Below are 21709 nucleotides of genomic sequence, written 5' to 3' on the forward strand. Positions count from 1 at the left end.
TTCCCCATTCTTGTTCTCAACACCTTTGTAATCGAAGCAAGAGACACCAAGTTGTGGTGGTCCTTGTGGGGTCTAAGTGACCCATTTGATTGAGGAGAAAAGCTCACTCGGTCTAGGTGACCGTTTGAGAGAGGGAAAGGGTTGAAAGAGACCCGGTCTTTGTGACCACCTCAATGGGGAGTAGTTTTACAAGAACCGAACCTCGGTAAAACAAATCATTGTGTCATCCGCTTTCATTTGCTTGTGATTTGTTTTCACCCTCTCTTTCGGACTCGACTTTATTTCTAACGCTAACCCCGGCTTGTAGTTGTGCTTAAAGTTTATAAATTTCAGATTTGCCTATTCATGCCCCCTCTAGGCGACTTTCAATTGGTATCAGAGCCCGGTACTTCATTAGAGCCTAACCGCTCGAAGTGATGTCGGGAGATCACGCCAAGAAGGAGATGGTGACCGGCGAGAAGCCCGCCACAAGCCACGGGAAAGCTCCATCGGGGGAGTCCGACAACAAGAAGAGGGAGGAATCACCTCCCCACGTCAAGTCGCATCAGAGTGGCGACAATAAGAAGAAAATGAAGAAAGTGGTCTACTACGAGACCAATTCTGCATCGCCTTCCTCCTCCGGCTCCGACACGCCGTCCATCACTTCTAAGCGCCATGAGCGCAAGAAGTTTAGTAAGATCCCCTTACGCTATCCTCGCATCTCCAAACACACTCCTTTACTTTCCATCCCATTAGGCAAACCACCGGTTTTTGACGGTGAAGATTATTGTATGTGAAGTGATAAAATGAGGCACCATCTAACCTCACTCCACACTAGCATTTAGGACATTGTTGAGTTTGGAGCGCAGGAACCATCCGTGGTGGATGAAGGCTATGATTCAGACGAGGTAGCCCAAATCCGGCACTTCAACTCCCAAGCCACTACTATACTCCTCGCCTCTCTAATTCGAGAGGAGTATAATAAGGTGCAAGGGTTGAAGAGTGCCAAAGAGATTTGGGACGTGCTCAAGACCGCGCACGAAGGAGATGAGGTGACCAAAATCACCAAGCGGGAAACGATCGAGGGGGAGCTCGGTCGATTCATGCTCAACCAAGGGGAGGAGCCACAAGCCATGTACAACCGGCTCAAGACATTGGTGAATCAAATGCGCAACCTCGGGAGCACAAAATGGGATGACCATGAAATGGTCAAGGTTATTCTAAGATCACTCGTTTTTCTTAATCCTACACAAGTTCAATTAATTCGTGGTGATCCTAGATACAAGCTAATGTCTCCCGAGGAGGTTATAGGAAAGTTTGTGAGCTTTGAATTAATGATCAAAGGCTCCAAACAAATCATCGAGCGAGGCGCCACCTCCACACCCGAGGTGCAACCCGTCGCATTCAAAGCGACGGAGGAGAAGAAAGAAGAGTCTACGTCAAGTAGGCTCCCCATCGACGCCTCCAAGCTCGACAACGAGGAAATGACGCTCATCATCAAGAGCTTCCGCCAAATCCTCAAGCAAAGGAGGGGAAGGATTAAAAGCCCCGCTCCAAGAAAGTTTGCTACAAGTGTGGTAAGCCCCGGTCATTTTATTGCTAAATGTCCATTATCAAGTGATAGTGACAGGGGCGACGACAAAAAGGGAAGAAGGAAGGAAAAGAAGAAGTACTACAAGAAGAAGGGCGGCGATGCCCACGTGTGTCGAGAATGGGACTCCGATGAGAGCTCCACCGACTCCTCCTCCGACGAGGACGCCGCCAACATCATCGTCAACAAGGGTCTTCTCTTCCCAAATGTCGGCCACAAGTGCCTCATGGCAAAGGACGGCAAAAAGAAGAAGGTAAAATCTAGAGCTTCCACTAAATATGCAACATCTAGTGATGAGGCTAGCTCTAGTGATGATGAGGATGATTTGCTCACATTTTTTGCCAACTTAAACATGCAACAAAAAGAAAAACTAAATGAATTGATTAGTGATATTCATGAGAAGGATGAACTCTTGGATAGCCAAAAGGACTTCCTTATTAAGGAAAATAAGAAGCATGTTAAATTTAAAAATGCTTATGCTCAGGAAGTAGAAAATGTGAAAATTTGACTAATGAGCTAAGCACTTGCCATGACACTATTTCCAACCTTAGATTTGAGAATGCTAAATTGATTGCTAAGGTTGAGAAGTTAAATGTTTGTGATGATTCTTTTGCCAATCTTAAAAATGATAATGCTAGCTTACTTGTTAAGATTGACAAATTAAATGAATCAATTTCTTGCCTTAAGATTGAGAATGATAATTTAATTGCTAAGGCTAAGGATTTAAATGTTTGCAATGATTCTATTTCCAATCTTAGAAACGAGAATACCATGTTACATGCTAAGATTGATGAATTAAATGCTTACAAACCCTCTACATCTACTGTTAGCCATGTTTCCATTTGTACTAGATGTATAGACATTAATGTTGATGCTATCCATGATCATCTAGCTTTAATTAAACAACAAAATGATCACATAGCTCAACTTAGTGCTAAAATTAATGAGCATGACTTAGAAAATGAAAATTTTAAATTAGCTAGAAGTATGCTCTATAGTGGGAGACACCCTGGTATTAAGGATGGCATTGGCTTCCAACAGGGAGACAATGTCAAGCTTAATGCCCCTAAGAAATTGTCTAATTTTGTTAAGGGCAAAGCTCCCATGGCACAGGATAACGAGGGTTACATCTTATATCCTGCTGGTTATCCTGAGCACAAAATTAGGAGAATTCATTCTAGTAAGTCTCACTCTGACTCTCATCATGCTTTTATGTATAAGAGTCAGAGCACAGGACTGTCCGGTGTGCCACCGGACAGTGTCCGGTGCACCAACGAACAGTGTCCAGTGCACCAGGGAGATCAACTCTGAACTGCTCAGCTTCGGGTTTCTGGAAATGTCACTCCGCTATAATTCACCAGACTGTCCGGTGTAGCACCGGACTATCCGGTGTGCCAACGGAGCAACGGCTACATCGCAACAGTCGACTCCAACAGATACCTGTAAAAGCGCTACAGTGTGCGGACAATGCGTGTTGAGTCAGAGCAGGCGCCAGAAGGCGCACCGGACAGTAAACAGTGACTGTTCGGTGCACCACCAGACTGTCCGGTGGGCCAGGCTGACAGAGCTCCAACGGTCGAACCCTAACGGTTGGGTGACGTGGCTAGCGCACCGGACAGTGTCCGGTGGCGCACCGGACTGTCCAGTGCGCCCATCGACAGACATCCTCCCCAACTACCATTTTGGTGGGTGGGGCTATAAATACCCCAACCACCACACTTCAAGGTATCCAAGTTTTCAGCCATTGCATTCAATACAAGAGCTCTAGACTTCACTCCAAGACAGAAACAAGAGATCAAATCCTCTCCCAAGTCCGAAATCACTCCAAACATTTAGTGACTAGTGAGAAAGAGAGATATTTGTGTTCATTTGAGTTCTTGTCGCTTGGATCGCTTTTCTTCTTCCCCATTCTTGTTCTCAACACCTTTGTAATCAAAGCAAGAGACACCAAGTTGTGGTGGTCCTTGTGGGGTCTAAGTGACCCATTTGATTGAGGAGAAAAACTCACTCGGTCTAGGTGACCGTTTGAGAGAGGGAAAGGGTTGAAAGAGATCTGGTCTTTGTGACCACCTCAACGGGGAGTATGTTTGCAAGAACCGAACCTCGGTAAAACAAATCACCGTGTCATCCGCTTTCATTTGCTTGTGATTTATTTTCGCCCTCTCTTTTGGACTCGACTTTATTTCTAACACTAACCCCGGCTTGTAGTTGTGCTTAAAGTTTATAAATTTCAGATTTGCCTATTCACCCCCTCTGACGACTTTCAATAATCATGTATTTGATAGATCAAATGTAGGAAAGGAAACCAATAAAATTGACATCATGCAGTTCAAAGTTACTAATTACAAGGACATTGTAGAACCAATATCGCAATATTAAAAATTCATAAAATATTCTAGTTTCACTCAAAAATTACAAATAAGTTACAAAAATAAATAAACATTTTATGTGAAGATAACTCAAGTCCTCATATGAAAATAATAAAGTAAAGTACTGATTATGTTGAAACTTGGATACTTAAAGTGATTTCACATGTAACTCATACAAATAAGTGACCGTGAAATGGAAGAAACACGAGCATCTTATAGATCTTATGATCCAAACATTTTTATGGTTATCTATGAACATATGTTATACCTCCATAAAATTTCATGATTTTTTGAGGTTATTTATATATTATTAATTTCTTGTCGTAGAAAATCATCAAAATACAATTAAATCCATCAAATAACGTAGCGTCGACTGAAAAATGCAAATAAGTTACCAATACTAATAAATAGTCTATACAAAGATAACCTTAAGTTACCACGTGGAGATAACCTTAAGCCCCTCCCCCACATAAAAATGATAAAGTATATTAATTTGATATAAATTTGGACATAATTTTAATGATTTTGGCCTAAATATATGTTTAAATAAAAAATTGATGTACTACAAAGTTATAGATCTCTTCGAGCTACAATTTTCATATAAACTTTATCTTCATCTGATTTCATATGTAAAAGTTATGATTTTATAACTATATTATTATGCAGAAAAAGAAAAAACGGGTACCCGAATTCATCCTCGTTCCGTATCCGACCCGAATCCGAAGCTACAGTATCCGGGTATTCCCCGTATCCGTCCCGAATATAAAAATACCCGAATCCATATCCGAAAAATGGGTATTTGTACTACCCGTATCCGGTACCCGACGGGTATACCCGACTCGTTTTCACCCCTAGACTTCTGCGCGGTACTGTGCTGCACTATTCCTTCTGTCAGAGTCGACCGTTGGCGTTGGATAGCCATTGCTCCACTGGCACACCGGACAGTCCGGAAATTATAGCGGAGTGCGCCCTAGAATTCACGAGAGTGACTGGTTGACATCTGTATGGTCCTGGTGCACCGAACACTATCCGGTGTCACACCGGACAGTCAGATGCGCCAATTCTCAGCACACTCAAGTTCTTTGCTCCGTTTCAAATTGAGTCCCTACCTTTGTTCTTTTCTTGGTTTGTGTTGAACCTTATGCACCTGTAATACATGATTTCTAGAACAAACTAGTTAGTCCATGTGTTTGTGTTGATTATCAACCACCAAAATTAGTTATATGAAAAGGTTAACCCTATTTCCCTTTCAAATCCAACCTTTCACACGGAAGCAAAGAAAACCAAACCCTAGATATGATTTTGGTCGCCCAAGGGCCACCCAAATCTCATAGATGAGTTTCCATGCCCAAGTTCTTGGGTTTTCTCCCTCTTTTCTCATGGTTGAGTAAAGATGTTATTGGAGCCTCTTGCTCACTAGCTTAGCATAACTGCTTTGAGTAAAGATGTTCGACAAGAGTGGACCTCTTCCCATCTTTGAAGGTTACGATTTTCGTTATTGGAAAACTCAATTGGAAAATTCAAATGAAATCTTACCTTTAGGCTATAGACAAAATAGATTTTAGAGTCACCAGCCAAGGGCTTTCAAAAGCTAAGGTTCCCACTAATCTAATCGATCATAACATTCATTATAAAATAAATTTGGAATTAATTTTCATGGTTAAAATAATTCTAAGAAACTATTTTAATCCCTAAAATACATCATAAGGATAGCACAATCTAGGAAAATTTATGGGAATATTTTGTGACCCATGAGCTTGAAAAATGGTTAGAGATCTAGGATACATTGAAATGAACTTCGAACATGAAGATCTTGACTTGTGGAGAACACGTTTGAAAAGACTAAGAAAAATCCACGGAGTGAGATAGATAATATGAGACACATTTGCAAATATTTTCTCAACCAAAACATTATACAAGAGTAGGATGAATGCATCAAACATGATTATATGCATAGTTCATTTTTAAGTCAATGATTCTAGAAATTTGTAGACCATGTTCCATGCACTAAAGTATATAAGATCATAGGATATTATTTTTCATTTTAAAGAATTTTACTAAAGCAAAAAACCAAGATGTGACACTTTAATTCATAAAAATCGAATCTCTAACCACTATTTTCATATATGAGAATATTTGAATTGCGGTAAGTTCCATGATGAATTGAGATAAATTTAAAGATACCTTAGAGCCATAGATTACAACAGTGTATGCTCATTTTCACCATCGCTAATTTTGGATTAATTTCATAAGTGTGAACTGTAGTTGGTTTCGCGTGATCCTAATGGAGATTAGAAACTAATGTATTACTTGACTATTATGAGAATAATAGAATTGGACGCCAACTGTATTTCTGAGCCTTGTAGATGAATTATACATGAGTGCGCTGCTTAGGGAGTAGGAAGACTCACTTAAGGATAAGATAAGCCAAAATTACATGACACTAATCTACTATGTCTAGAGATATGTCAATATAAAACATTCATCCATATGCACAATGGGAATGGCACAAATGATGAGACTAGACTAGAAGCTAAAAGAAGTTGTATGATGTTAAGGTGATATATCTCTATAGTCATAATTGTTGATGCATCATGGTTGTTCTAGCAAGGTGGAACCAATGAGGTTTATTAAGAAAGGCGACAACCCATTGTGTCGATCATTATTGGTGTGATTCTAGAATGATTTTGTACTCACAATCTACTGTATATATCCCTCAAGTCAATCTTGGGTATCTTACTATTACTAATTGGAATTCCTAATAGAGGCACCACATTAATTTTTGAGACCCTAGAAAAATAGATCTTATAAATCCTCTAATAATAAAAAAATATCTAGCCTTTAATTTGGTAATAAAACTGTAATCATCATCGTTAATAACAACCTTGGATCTATTGTAATTTATAAAATCACTCATCTCTACTATTATGAAAATACATAAAGTAATCTCCTAATCTTACATTAAAATTACTCACATGTACCATTCCGGAAGATAATTCAAAATAACCCCTAATTTGTATATAAATTATCCACATTCATTATAATAAAATAATAATAATAAAATATCCCTAAATTTGGATATGAGTTAACCACATATATGAAAAGTAATTCAAAATAACTCTATAAATTTACATATGAATGGCCCAGTTTGCTATAATGAAGATAATTTAAAAATAACCCCTTAAAATTAAATCTAAATTACCCATCTTTGTTATTGTAAAAATAATAATTTAAAATAGCCATCTAACCTTGTATATAAAGTAGCCCCATCAACTATTATAAAATATAATTTAAAATGTAACAAAGTAATTTTATAGATTACCAACATAATAATTTTATAATTTATCTAACTTTATAACTATGGAAGACAATACAAAATAGCCTCCTAAATTATAACTACCATATATGTTATGAAATATAATATAATGTCACCTTTATATCTATACCTACCTCATCCATTACAAAAAAAAACATCTCTCAAATATACATGTAAACTAGCTAATATATGTTATTAGAAAATAAATCAATATACATAAAAAGCAAGACATACATTTCTAATTACAAACTTCTAGAATCATAAAACTAAATAACCATAATGTTATGTTTGTTGTGTCTACCAATTAAATATATATATATATACATTAATACAAATATGTATTTTGATAGTTTACATAGCAGGAACAAATTACATAGTAATAGCAAATGACTCATAATTCACTTTTAGTATATTAATAATCCATTATAATAAATTTTGGAAGTTGTTATTTTAAATTTGTTTATACACTTTAGTTGACAATTTTAATTGAAAAGTTATGTCAAACAAATAATAGTAATTAATTTTTAGCACTGTATAATATATAAACAACATTGCACACGTATAATCTTATTAGACAACAAATTCAATGTGTTCAATGCCAAGATGCACTATGAGCTTCAACATAATTAACATGTCAACAAACATTACTACTAGGACCTAAAATCTTTTTAATCACAAATGAATTTTGAATAAAACATAAAAACACTACAGTTTCTACTTAACACGTGAAACAATTGCACAACTCGATTAAAAGTCGGAAGCAAACAATAATTTATGCCATCAGAAAAAAACTTCAATAAGAGTTTATATATCTTAAGATTACGCTTCAAATATCATGCTATAAAAAATAAATACTAAAAATTCTAACATCCTCATTCGACATGATAGGAAAACAAAAGATAGATTCTAGAAATTCTAATAAAAAAACTAAGACATTCGATCATCAATTTAGTATATCATAATAGCCATTGGTATATCTATTGGATCTATTCCATTTTCTAGATAATTACCCACCTCTGTTGTTGCGTAAAACAACATAAAGTAACTCATGGTTCTTTATTTAAACTACATGCATATGCTATGAAGAGTAAACTTAAATGTGAATCTAATTACCCATATATTCCTATAATGATAGATAATTTATGTAAACCAATTTTTTATTAAAAAAATAAATATCATCATAAACCGACATCTATAAATTATCAACATCTTCTATACAAATTTTCTAATAACCATAGAACATGAATGGGGCGATAAATATATATGTTATATTTCATCAAAAAAAACTATTCCCCTAACAATTGATATAATAATGTTAGTTACAAATTGTTTAAAACTATATTGGTGACCATGTTATATAATTTATATAGTTTATTTGTTTTACATATATGTAAATATTTTAACTAAATGTTTGATATGCCTATATTGATAATATAACAGTAACTGCACATATAATTCTCTGATAGGAAAGTTCAATGATGTTGGAAAGTATGAGAGACTACTGGTGACTATATTTTTCTAAGCCTAAAAAGAACACTTTAGAGTAAAAAAGGTACTCGTTGTAAGGCTTAAGTATTAAAATTATCTTGATGTTAGTATTGTTATCCTCGTCCAAAATATCACTTCAATGTTATTTCATTTAAAACATGATGCATGTTTTAAATGATTACTTATGTTATTGTGGTAATTAAGAACACATTCTATGACCTAAAATCCTTGTTTTAAAAGGTGCAAAAAGGTGAGTTAATAAAAGATACAATAAGCGCAAGAGTTTTAACTTGAGGATAAAAAATCTATAGAATTCGATAAGAATAAAAAAAATAAAAATGTTGATTATTTATGGGTTCATAAGATATGTGGTGCAATAAGGGGACGCCATAATTAATAGCAAGGTTTAAAACTAATTATACATTTAAAATATACATCGGTGTCATACAAACACTATACCACAACACCAACTTAGTGTCTGACGACTGTCGCTATAAATAGAGAATTAGCATCGAATTGTTAGTCGGTATACATTGCCACAGATGGTGAGTCGGCATATGTCTATATTCCAACTGAGTGTTAGTCGTTATATTTATATGTGAATAGTATCGCTTTGTCAGTCAACAATTCATACTTATAGCATCGCACTGTCATTCGCCATAAAAAGCACCGTGCAATTTGCGGCATCGGTGGCCTGTTGGCGCGCAAAATTGGTGGCCCAAATACCAGCTGCCGCCGCCCAAAACCCTATCTCTCCTTTCCCGTAATACCAGCCGCCGCCCAAATATTCCAGCCGTCCCCAGCCGCGCGTGAGTTTCATCCGGCCGGCCACCAGCCGTCCTCCAACCGCGCGCCCTGCTAGCTTCTTCCTTTGTTTTTTTCTAAGCCGACGGTGCCGCACTGCTACTCCAGAGGAGCAAGGCCGACCGCACTGCTACGAGTCCGACGGAGAAGCGCCGGCTGGCGCGGCCACGGCTGTGCGCTTGCGCGAGCAGGCCTACGATACTGCCGTCCGATCCCAGGCAAGTTTTATGTCTCCTAACCTTTTAGTTCATGTAAAACTTCAATAGTAATCCACACATACAACTCTAAATTATGCTACAATGTTTAAATGTAAATTAGTGGGGAAGGAGGGAGTTGTGAGTTGATAACCTGAAATATATTTTTTCTATAACTTTGATGTTGCAGTCACTGAGTTTCTAAGAAGTAGTCCTAAACCATGGTGGATAAGACATGGATCAATGATGATGCTAGGTACAAATCCATTATAACACAAATATAAATGTGATATCTATAGCTTAAATGGAATTTAACCTAAGAATGAAAATGATGATGCATGTAGACACGACAAGACATATTTACAAGGTGTAAACAGCTTCTTGGCTTTTGCATTTAGAAATTTGGCTGTAGGGAACAAGATTTTATGCCCTTGTAGAAAGTGTGTTAACTCGTTTTGGAAAGAGGCAAGTGAAATACGTGAGCACTTAATATGCGATGGGTTTCTAAAAGGGTACACGATATGGAACTTGCATGGGGAGACTAGCTCTGTTGTGAATCATGGAAACTATGATTACAATGAGGTTATGGAGGAACCTAATGAAGATGATGACATTTCTGATTTGCTTAGAGACTTAGCTACTAGTTTAGATGATAGAGGAGATTTTGAGGATACAAGCTCTTTTGTTGACCCCTGTGAGGAGCTAGTTGCTATTCAAAAGTTGGTTGCAGAAAATAGCAAAGAGTTATATCCAAACTGCAAGAAATATACACAGCTACGTTTCCTGATTAGATTACTCCACATCAAACTCCTCAGAGGATGGACTGATAGATCTTTTAACTTACTACTCGATTTACTTAATGATGCACTCCCTGAGGGTTCAACACTCCTGAATTTTTTTTATGAAGCTAAGAAATTGGTGAAAACCGTAGGAATTGGGTATATAAGTATTCATTCATGCGAAAATGATTGCATTCTCTATTGGAAGGAGAATTTAGATCTGAATTCATGTCTAAAATGTAAGGTTTCACGATGGAAATCAATAAAGAAGAGTCTAGATGGGAAACATGTGTATAAGGTTCCTAAGAAGGTTCTTCGATACTTCCCAATAAAGAAAATGCTCCAAAGGTTATTTTTGACCTCCAAAATAGCAAATCTAACACGATGGCATGCTGAAGGTCGAAAAAAAGATGGTTTACTTAGACATCCAGCAGATTCACCCCTATGGCAGGACTTTGACAACAAACATCCAGAGTTTGCTGCAGATAGCCGTAATATTCGCCTTGCATTTGCAACTGATGGCTTTAATCCATTTAGGTCCATGAATGTTAGCTATAGTGTTTAGCCTGGTATTTGTATTCCGTACAACTTTCCACCTTCAATGTGCATGAAGCAATCAAATTTCATCCTTTCTTTGTTGATTCCTGGTCGAAATGGACCTGGTAGTGACATGGATGTCTATTTTCAACCCCTTGTTGATGATCTGCAAGATATGTTCGTCAATGGAGCTAGAACTTATGATGCTTCAAAGGGTGAATTCTTCAAGTTGCGAGCTGCACTATTATGGACTATTACTGATTTCCCAGGTCTAGGATACACATCTGGATCTGTCACATCTGGTGAAGCAGCATGTCCTGATTGCAACTACCACACTTGTTCACTTAGACTTAGTAATGGCAGCAAGAATTGCTATATGGATCATCGTAGATTCTTGCTTGATGACCATCCATTTAGGTTTGACATTGATAGATTTGGTAAAACTGAGTTTAGGCCAGCACCTACTCCACTTTCTGGAGAACAAATTTTAGAGTGCACTAAAGATCTTAATCAAACTTTTGGCAAGGATCCATCTAGAAAGAAACCGACAAACAAGAGACGCAGGAAAGGGGAACCATTAGTCATTCTCAAAAGGAGATCTATTTGGTTTAAACTACCATACTGGAAAGATTTATTGTTGAGACATAATTTTGACATCATGCACATAGGGAAAAATGTGAGTGAAAGCTTACTTAATACATTCCTGGGCACAGATGGGAAATCAAAGGATAACTTGAATTCTCGGTTGGACCTTCAGGCCCTAGGTATTAGAAGTGATCTTCACCCTATTGAAGTAGAAGACCAACTTTATTTACCACCAGCACCTTACTCAATGAGTCCTGCCGAGAGGAAATTATTTTGCCAAGTACTAAAAGGGGTGAAGTTTCTTGATGGTTATGCAGCTGATATACGACATAATGTACATGTCAATGAGAGGAAAATAATTGGACTTAAGAGTCATGAGTGCCACATTATTCTACAACACTTGCTGCCACTTGCTGTTAAAAAAATATTGCCTACAATAGTCAGTGCTGGAGTGATCCGTATATCTAATTTTTTCAAGAAACTTTCTGCACCAGTCATTCGAATAAGTGACATGAAAAGTCTTGAGGCTGATATAGCTGAAACTTTGAGCTTTCTTGAGACTATATTTCTGCCTTCTTTTTTGATATTATGGTACACTTGATGGTACATCTTCCCGCTCAAGCAAAAATAGCAGGTCCAGCCCATTTTCGAAGCATGTGGCCGATAGAGAGGTACTTTCATATGCATATTGTAGCATAGCGAATAAAAATCATGTACGCTATGCTATAATGTTATCAATGATCCTTTTATTTATGTGCATAGGTATCTAATGAGATTGAAGGGTTCTGTTCATACAAAAAGTCATTGTGAAGGATCAATCATGGAGTGGTCTATGTTTACTGAATGCCTTACATTTTGTGCTCGCTATTTACATGGCGAGTCTCAATTGAACCATCTTGATGCAAATGATGAAGATTGTAGTACAACTCCTTTCTTCCATAGAATTGGTCGTGGATTGTCTGGAAAATGCATAGTTACTTTAGACCACAAGACATGGCTACAAGCCCATAGATATGTTTTGTTCAACTATTACGATATAGGGCCTTACTTGGAGTAAGTTATCTATATAAGTATATATCTTCTCATCACATGATCACTACCTTTTGCATGTTGAAGTGATAAAATGACCTTTGTAGCAAGCATGCTCACTATCTATCCTCAATTGGTCTTCAAAATAAACGAGATATCAACCGCATACAGCATCAATCCTTTCATGAGTGGCTTAGGTTGCATGTAAGTAAGAAATAAACTTAATAGATTTATTTGAGATGGAATTCACATATACTTTAACGGTAGCATTTCAAATTCAGGTGGAAGAAACGTGTGAAGAAGCATCAGGCGAGATTAAAATTTTAGCCAAGGCACCAATGATGGTTGCACACAAGTATAATAGCTAGCTATACCATAAATGGATTCAATTTCCACACACACTCCTATGATGATGGTAGAGCTATTCAAAATAGTGGGGTTGTTGTAGTTGCAGAGTCAACAAGCTTTGACAGGGGTAATAATGATAATGTCATAATAGGAAATAAGACCTATTTTGGTATTATCAATGAAATTGTTGAACTAAACTATAACCACAAAGGTATGGTCGTGCTTTTCAAATGTGATTGGGTTGACAACCGTGTGCAGCACAAGTGGGTGAAAACTGACCAGTTAGGTATCACATCTGTCAATTTTAAGCACTTGTTCAATACAAGTGACAAATTACCAGATGAGCCTTTCATTCTAGCATCACAAGCGGTCCAAGTATACTATGTTCCTGATCCAATTGATATTGAGTGGGCTGCTGTTGTTCAATCTAAAGCAAGAGATGTGTATGACCTGGATAATTTGGAGAACGAGCACATAGATAATGATAATCAGTTTTTTGCCCCACTAGTTGATCTAAATGGCAATGTGACTATTGATATTGTTAATGGGATTGTCCCTGCTGTTAGAAGAGACATAGATGGTTACCTAGTTGATCCTAAAACATCTAAAACAAAATCTGCAAAGTAAGTTCTTTTCTTCATTTCTGCAAAGTAGCTGGTATGTATTGAGTACTTTTCAAGGAGTTGCTAATTTCTTTATTCTCTGTAGAAGACAAAATGGCAAACAAAAGAAGAAAGCATAACGAAGCTATGGTCAACATGTATGAGATGCAGCGACTTGCAACCATTGCAGGCAACAAAAGACGGCTAGATGCTCTTAATATCCCAACTTTGAGTAATATGCAGCAGCACCAGGGTCAACCTAAGAAAAGGATAAAGGTATTTTTTATATGCTCCAGTTTATATATTTAATTTTTATATCCCAAGTTTTATTTATTAAATTGTGATGCAATGTTGCATCAATGTTGTCCATCTTTTTTCTAATCAATAAAATGCCCCACTAGTTGATCTATATGCCTTAGAAGTTGCCCTGTCAGGCTGTGAGGTTGAGATCAAATTTTGGGCCCAGTGAAATGTGCTCCACTTTGGGAGATACTACAACAAGCCATGGTTAAAATCTTGTAGCCAGGCTAGATTTGAGATAACAGTTTAGATAAGTGGATCTAGGTATAGTTACTCTAAAATTGAACTGATGGTCGACTGAGTTATCAAGTTCTGAAGCTTCAGGTTCTGTCATGTGGAAGCTATATAGTTCTTTGATCTCTACCTCGAACCTCTAAAATTGAACTGATGGTCGACTGAGTTATATAGTTACTCTAGATTTGAGATAAAATGTTGCTCAGGTTCTGAAGCTTCACGCCCAACTTATCAAGTTCTTCGATCTCTACCTCGAACTGAGTCCTAGACATATACTGTCATGCGGTCCAGGCATGTGTTGTTGCTAAAGATCATGACAGGACGATGTCACTGGTTGCTAAATATCATGACAGACCATGGTGTTCTTTCGCTAGCATTTTACCAGGAGTTATATTTTTAATTTGAGACACTTTGATTTTCACAACACTTCTCCAGTTGAACAGGAAGCAGCAGCAACTCTATTGTCTCACCTGCACTTAAATACACAATATGTTAGTATCAGGAAATACATGCTTTAGTTTGTCTTTAGGACTGACCATCAGATGAGATTCTGCAATCTGAATATCTGCTGATAGGAGTTAGCTCAAGAAAATAAAATCATTTACAGACCCCTTAATGCCATATGCAATCTTCCATCATCAAACAACCATTGTTCAATGACCAGCCATTCCCTTGCTGATCAGCTGAGGAAAGGCAACCAACTTGACATCCAGTTCCAGCATCCTTTCTCTTCACAGACCACGCTGCATGGTTTGTTGCGAAGATCTCCCAAGTTTTTCTTCCAACAAACATGGAATAAATCCACATTTAGGCCTTGTTTGTTTCTGTTGGATTGGTGGGTCGGAACGAATCCTAACCGGATTGCTTCTCTAATTTATATAAACTTTGATTGAGTGAAACGATTCCGGGTGCAATCCGACACAAAAGAACAAGGCCTTAGTGATACTACAACAAGCCTGTTAGCTTGTTTGTTTAAATCCACATTTCTCTGTGCTCCTGTCGACCTCTACCCTGCTCACCGTGCCACCCAATTCACCTACCTCCTGTCAAACCGTGCTTGTTAGCTTGTTTGTTTAAACTCTACTATGCTAGATTGACCAAAACATGGCCGCGACACCATTTTGATCATGACCTGGATCAGCTCAGGTATGCCTTTAATTAGTGACAACACAACGAATATGGAAATATAATTTAGTACAAAAGCAGAGGCATACCTGGGCTACTATTTTTCTGGTGCAATCAACTATTGTACAGTCTGTATCTGCAAAAGATCCACCAATTTCGAAATCCCAATTTTTGTTGTGCATAATTTTAATATGAATTCTAATAGAGGCGTGGCATACCTGGGCTACTAATTTTAATATGTTTGCCTAGTCCCAATTATAAAGGTTCAATATGAATTCTAATTGGAGCACCTTGTGCTGTGCATAATTTTGGATCAGTTAGGCCAAAAACCAACTTTTTTCCCTTGGTAATCCATGGAGTATCCATTCCATTTGTTCCTTGTGCTTAGCGCCTGGACAATTACTCCCTGTGGTGTAGAGTATTAATATGGTGAGCACACACACAAAAAACAGGAATTGAAGACATTGTAGGGCAAATATGTCACGTGTTTTTCACAACTTATCTTTCTTCCATTTCTCAAGAAAAAGTACTTACACCATGTTTCATTCTTGTAGAGAACTCACAACACCAGTGGTGCTGCAACTGAAGGTCATAATTTGCGTCCAAGGACACAAAGAAATTTATCTGAGAATGCAAATGAGCAGATTGATACAAATATTGGTTGTGATTCAATTGGAGATTTTCTGTGTGACAATGATTGTAATTATTCTGTTGTTGCATATACTTTTTCACCTTGCTATAGTACAACTAATGTGTTTAAATTAATGGAATCCCATAGTCCACAAAAGAAGAGAAAAGGAAGGGGTATTACAAAATTGGAGGACATATTTGCAAGGGGATCTGAGATGGCAAAAATTAAGATAGAACTGAATGAATTTGGTCAACCTATTGGAAACAATTCAAGTAAGTTTTCTAGTGCTATTGGGTGTCATGTGAGAAAGAAGTTGTCAGTTAGCAGTGTTGACCGGAGACTAGTGGATGGTGAGAAGAAGTATGAAGTCTGGACCGACCTAAAGGTATTTGCCCAAGTACATTATTATCGTTTCTTAGGTTGAAATTGTTTCTGACCATTAGACCAAGTTGTGATTATCTTTTTTTGGTTGGAAAATCAGAAAATCTTCGATGTAGATGATGCTGCCTTTAACTGGTTTTTAACCACTGCTGGAAGGAAATGGAAGGATTTTAAGTCAACCCTAAAGGCGCAGTATTTTAATGAGAATTTAACAGAAGAGGACATAAAGAACAAGCATAGTGGAAGGGTTAGTGATGAGGATTTGAAGTTTCTTTCTAAATATTGGGTGTCTCCTGAATGTGAAGGAAAGACAAAAAAGCCAAATTTAGTCGTTCAAAGGTTGGGGTACTTCATACATCTGGTAGCAAGAGCTTTGCTCGCTCTGGCCATGAAATGGTATTGAAGCAATTTGACTGTTGAATTTACATTATGATTTTTCATTTTCAATTATTAATATTAAAACAATTTACAGTCTAAGGAACTAGGTCACCCTCCTCGAAGAGATGAACTCTATATCAAAAACACATACCAGAAAGAATGGAGTTCCAACAAGACTTGTTGAACCAGTTATTGTAAGTTTTTGTGAACTTGACATTTATTGTAAGGTGTTTTTTGCATCACATTTGCTACTGTTTCCTATAGTGGTAGGTACTGAACATATCTCTTTTGCAACTCAATTTGGGTAGAACAAACTTAAAGAATATGTTGAGGCCCATCCAGAGTTGAAGGAAAGAACAATTCAAGAAGGTGATGCTTTTGCTGCTATTTGTGGAGAGAAAGAGCCAAGAGGACGTGTCCGAGTTTTGGGTCTAGGACCAACTCCCCAGGTATTGGTACCCCGGGCTTGAGAAGTTACACACCTACAAGACTCCAAATGGAAGTCCTAGCCCGCAAAAAGGCTGAACGTGAGAAAGCTGCTCTAGAACAACGCATAGCAGAAATGGAGGAGAAAATGCGGGAGCGAAGGATGGCTCATGAAATGAGAGATGTGGAAATCATCTCGCATGATGGTTCTAATACACGACACCATCCGGTAAAGTAGCTGAACATCTTAGAGTCATTTTGAAATCTATGGAATATTTATTACTTATTACCCTCATATTTATTTTAGGACACGAGGTCTGGACAACATATTGATCAAACACATAATATTGCTCAGTTTCATGAAGATGAAGCTTATGTGGAGGATGAAATCTCTGATGAGGGTGAAAACTTGCTTGGCAACAATCATGTTAGTGTTACCCCTGTAGTACATCCATCTAAAGGCAACCCTATCAATGGTACCCCAACAATGCAGCCCTCTAGCAAGACGACCAATACAACCCCAGTAGTGTAGCTATCTCAAGGCAACCCTACTAATGCGTCCCTAGCAGTGCAGCCCTGTCAAGGCAACACTAGAGCTATCCCAACAAGTCTGCCTCTTCACACTGAACTTGTAATTTTTTTATCCATCCTTCAAAGTTTCTAATTCTCATTTGCTAGTGGTTCTGTACATTTATTATATTCTTATAATTTCATTGTTTGCTTCAGATTGGAAAGGATGCATGTGATCTTATATGCCATATTGAGAGATCATCCTGTGGCTAAGGGAACAATTATTTCAACTAATCCAAGCTTAGTGCTAGGAGGAGTTGCTCTAGGAAAGCAATATTGTGAGGTTGTTGTGAATGTTGTGCTGAAAAGGGATGCCCTTCTACCTTGCCCATATGGTTATTTGGAGGAGATGGGTGATGCTGATCGGATGTCGATCGCATGGCCGTACAAGAGAGTAATAAGCTATCTCTTTGTTGTTTTTTCATATATGGTGATTGCATATTTTCTAACTAATGGTTTCTATGATTATATAGCTAAAGGTGAGCAAGACATCAAAATCATCCCAGAGTGCTACAGGTATATATATGATTGACATCAAAAGCATCCTTACTTTACTAGGTACTCTAATTGATTAGAATAATGCTTTTGGAATGGAGTTATGTTGCGTTCAACTATTGTATATTTAGCTTAATCATGGAGCAAGATGGTATCTATTCTATAGTTTATTTTGGAATGGATTTCTAAGTAGTCTACTAATGATTTGGGTTTTAATTTTGTCAGGAGGGAGGTCCTAGGGGTAGTAAGTCACTTGTTTACTCCATGATGACAATAGCAAGCAGATCGCGGTGGTGCCTATGGATGCTACAACAAGAAAGATCAAAAGTTCTTTTGGATAGATGCAGCTAGATATTTTGTTTTGTATTTTCTCCAAAAGAGAAATTTGCAAGTGAACTTAAAATTGTGAAACCAACATGTGGTTGTACTAGCTAGTATCTCTGAGCTTTCACAAGCCAAACTTAGTGTTGTTGTTGCTTATTTTGATCTTTATTACAACAAAAGCAAACTTGTGAACTTTTTATGTATGAATGCAGTACAATTGTTATTGTCATGAATGAAAACATGAGCTATGTATGAATGCAGTACAATTGCTATGTATGAATGCAGTACAATTGTTATCTGATGTTGATAATAATTGGAAACTGCTAGTAATATATTTTTTAGGCTCATATAGCCGTAGCGTTTGATTGTTAGTCGGTAAAAATACATATATCGCATCAGACAATGTGTCGGTATAAGTTCTAACAGACTGTCCGTCGGGATAAATATGTTAGTCGGTATATCTTTTTAACGTCTAACCGTCTGTCGGTATAAACATGTCTGCCGCTATACGTTTATGCCGACACCACTTACAGCGTCAGAAAGTGTTAATCAGTATAACTCTATAGCGACTGATAGTACGTTGCTATAACGGTTTATACCGACTGTAAGTAAGTCGTTATAGATAGGTTGTGGTATAGTGAAAATAATAATATGAACATGAATCGAAAGCATATATATATATATATATCAGTTCTTTGAAAAAAAAATACTGAGTTTATGATAACCGGATATAGACTATGAAGTAACTATGCTGTCTATTGTGTAGAAAATAAATACATAGAAAAATATATATACTTTATATAAAAGTTATTTATAGTCAAATAGATTAAATAGTGTATCTTTTAAATGTAGGCCATGCTAGAGCATGGGTTGACAGACTAGTTAGTACTGTGCGTTTGGTTGAATGTACAAAGAGGGATGGAATGAGGCGGCCACGTTTCTATAGTGTTTGGTCGAGAGTCAAGCGGGGGCGAGGTGAACACCGGAGTGATTTTTAGGGACAGCGTGATCCCAAAAAATCGAGGGGACGGTGACGCCCCCGACTCATCCTACTTTGACCTCAAACCAAACAAAACATTACAATATATTTATAAATAAGTAATGGATGAAAATGGCTATGAGCACTTTTGTAAAACATTACAAACAGAACAAATTAATAAAGTACAAACGTCTCCAAACAAAACATTAAATTCGGACAAAACCAAGTCGACTTTGTTCTGCATATACATAAGCTAGCGCTGTACATCGTACAAGTGGCTTTCCCGGTTTTCCCCTTCAACATTATGGCCCATGGTTGACTGCCGTTTGCATCATCCATGCAAGGTTTTAGTTCCAAACCGCTTCGATTAGCAGGCAGAGGTTGTACGCGTCGTACCTGCCCAGTTTATATAACAACGCTCTCTGCTCTCGTCAACGACAAGCATCACATTAGCTGTATTCATCAATACATGCCGACTAGCTAGCTAGTTGCCCTAAAGAAACATTCTCAAGCCACCCGTCCAGAAACCCTATCAAGAATTCGAGCTATAAATAGGAGCGGCGGCAAGCAAACAGCGCCTCACCACCACTCAGCTTCTTCTCACTTGAGTTGAGAGACACATGCAGTTAAGTTTGTGATATTGTGGCTAGAGCAAGCGCGATGGCGAGCAAGGTGCCTGCTGCACTGCTCTCATGTGCTTTCTTGCTCCTAGGAGCCGTATTCCAAGCAGCAGCTGGTCACTACAGTCCTCCGAGTCCTGCTTCGTGCGGGCTCAAGGTGGGGTACTACGACCACAAGTGTCCGCCCGCCGAGGCCATCGTCAAGAGCGTCGTCAGAGCCGCCGTCCGGCGGAACCCCGGCATCGGCGCCGGCCTCATCCGCATGCTCTTCCACGACTGCTTCGTCGAGGTACATACATCTCGTCTTCTTCTCGTCAGCTCTACTTCTACACGCATTGCTTTTTTTAGCTAGTACCATGCATGAGATATGTCGTCGTCTTCACTGACGCCACGCGCGCCCACGCCCATGTTTTATACACACGCGCAGGGCTGCGACGCCTCCGTGCTCCTGGACCCGACGCCGGCCAACCCGCAGCCGGAGAAGCTCGGCCCGCCCAACAACCCCAGCCTCCGGGGCTTCGAGGTCATCGACGCCGCCAAGGCCGCGGTGGAGCGGGCGTGCCCGGGCGTCGTCTCGTGCGCGGACATCGTCGCCTTTGCCGCCCGCGACGCCTCCTCCTTCCTCGGCGGCCGCCGGGTCGACTTCGACATGCCCGCCGGCCGCCTCGACGGCCGCGCCTCCAACGCCTCGCGCACGCTCGACTTCCTCCCGCCGCCGACCTCCAGCCTCCCCGAGCTCGTCCAGAGCTTCGCCGCCAAGGGCCTCTCCGCCGAGGACATGGTCGCGCTCTCGGGCGCGCACACCGTCGGCCGGTCCCACTGCTCGTCCTTCGTCTCCGACCGCCTCGCAGTGCCCTCCGACATCATCGCCTCCTTCGCCGCGTCCCTGAGAGGCCAGTGCCCCGCGAGCCCCAGCTCCAGCGACGACCCTACCGTCGTGCAGGACGTCGTGACGCCGGACAGGCTAGACAACCAGTATTACAAGAACGTGCTGGCGCACAGAGTCCTCTTCCACGTCGGACGCCACACTCCTCACGTCGCCGGCGACGGCGAAGCTGGTGGATGACAACGCCAACGTCCCCGGGTGGTGGGAGGACAGCTTCAAGGTGGCCATGGTGAAGATGGCCAGTGTCGAGGTGAAGACCGGCAATAGCGGCGAGATCAGGAGGAACTGCCGTCTCGTCAACTAGCTGTTCTGATGATATACATCAGCAGCAACCATAATAATTCCTGTTCATAATTCCATCTTGTTGCATTGCATTGTTTTGTTTCATTATAAATATATGTCGACTTCATTTTGTACATGGTTGCAAATTTGGTATTGGATGATCGATAATTAATAATAAAGCCATATCCGCTCTACGTACTTTGGAATTTAGTTCCGATCGATATCATTAGAATTTACATTGTATGTGTGGGGATCCAATGTGAGATGAGAAAATATGGGGTGGGAATAAACATGGAACTAATTCTGAATGTGCACTTGTAACATGAAAATGTTTAAAACTTGCTACAGATCGATATGTAGTGTATCAATATATGTTGTAAAAGTTAGGATACAAACTTACTCCTAAAAAAGTTTATACAAAAATGACAACTTTCGTTTGTATATGTACTCATGGACT

General features: G+C 38.9%; 1 protein-coding gene and 1 pseudogene across 2 annotated transcripts; both read left to right on the top strand.

Moving 5' to 3' along the window:
* The first annotated feature begins 9491 nt into the window (after window positions 1–9491).
* Window positions 9492–18825, top strand: LOC118475691 (uncharacterized). 2 transcript variants are annotated; one of them, XM_035963939.1, is made up of 10 exons: window positions 9492–12313; window positions 12405–13897; window positions 15835–16296; window positions 16393–16688; window positions 16765–16864; window positions 16979–17325; window positions 17404–17727; window positions 17823–18060; window positions 18140–18182; window positions 18387–18825. In XM_035963939.1, exon 1 carries the CDS (start codon window positions 11122–11124, stop codon window positions 12241–12243), a length of 1122 nt encoding a protein of 373 aa, XP_035819832.1. In that variant the 5' UTR covers window positions 9492–11121; the 3' UTR covers window positions 12244–12313; window positions 12405–13897; window positions 15835–16296; window positions 16393–16688; window positions 16765–16864; window positions 16979–17325; window positions 17404–17727; window positions 17823–18060; window positions 18140–18182; window positions 18387–18825. The 2 variants fall into 2 exon arrangements, with proteins under 2 accessions (XP_035819832.1, XP_035819835.1); XM_035963942.1 differs by having other exon boundaries at window positions 11953–12313.
* A 1204-nt stretch (window positions 18826–20029) lies between these two features.
* LOC103635369 (peroxidase 2-like) lies at window positions 20030–21453 on the top strand (annotated as a pseudogene).
* The last annotated feature ends 256 nt before the right edge of the window (window positions 21454–21709 follow it).

This window comes from Zea mays, chromosome 1 (genome assembly GCF_902167145.1).
Source record: "Zea mays cultivar B73 chromosome 1, Zm-B73-REFERENCE-NAM-5.0, whole genome shotgun sequence".
Taxonomy (NCBI): Eukaryota; Viridiplantae; Streptophyta; class Magnoliopsida; order Poales; family Poaceae; genus Zea; species Zea mays.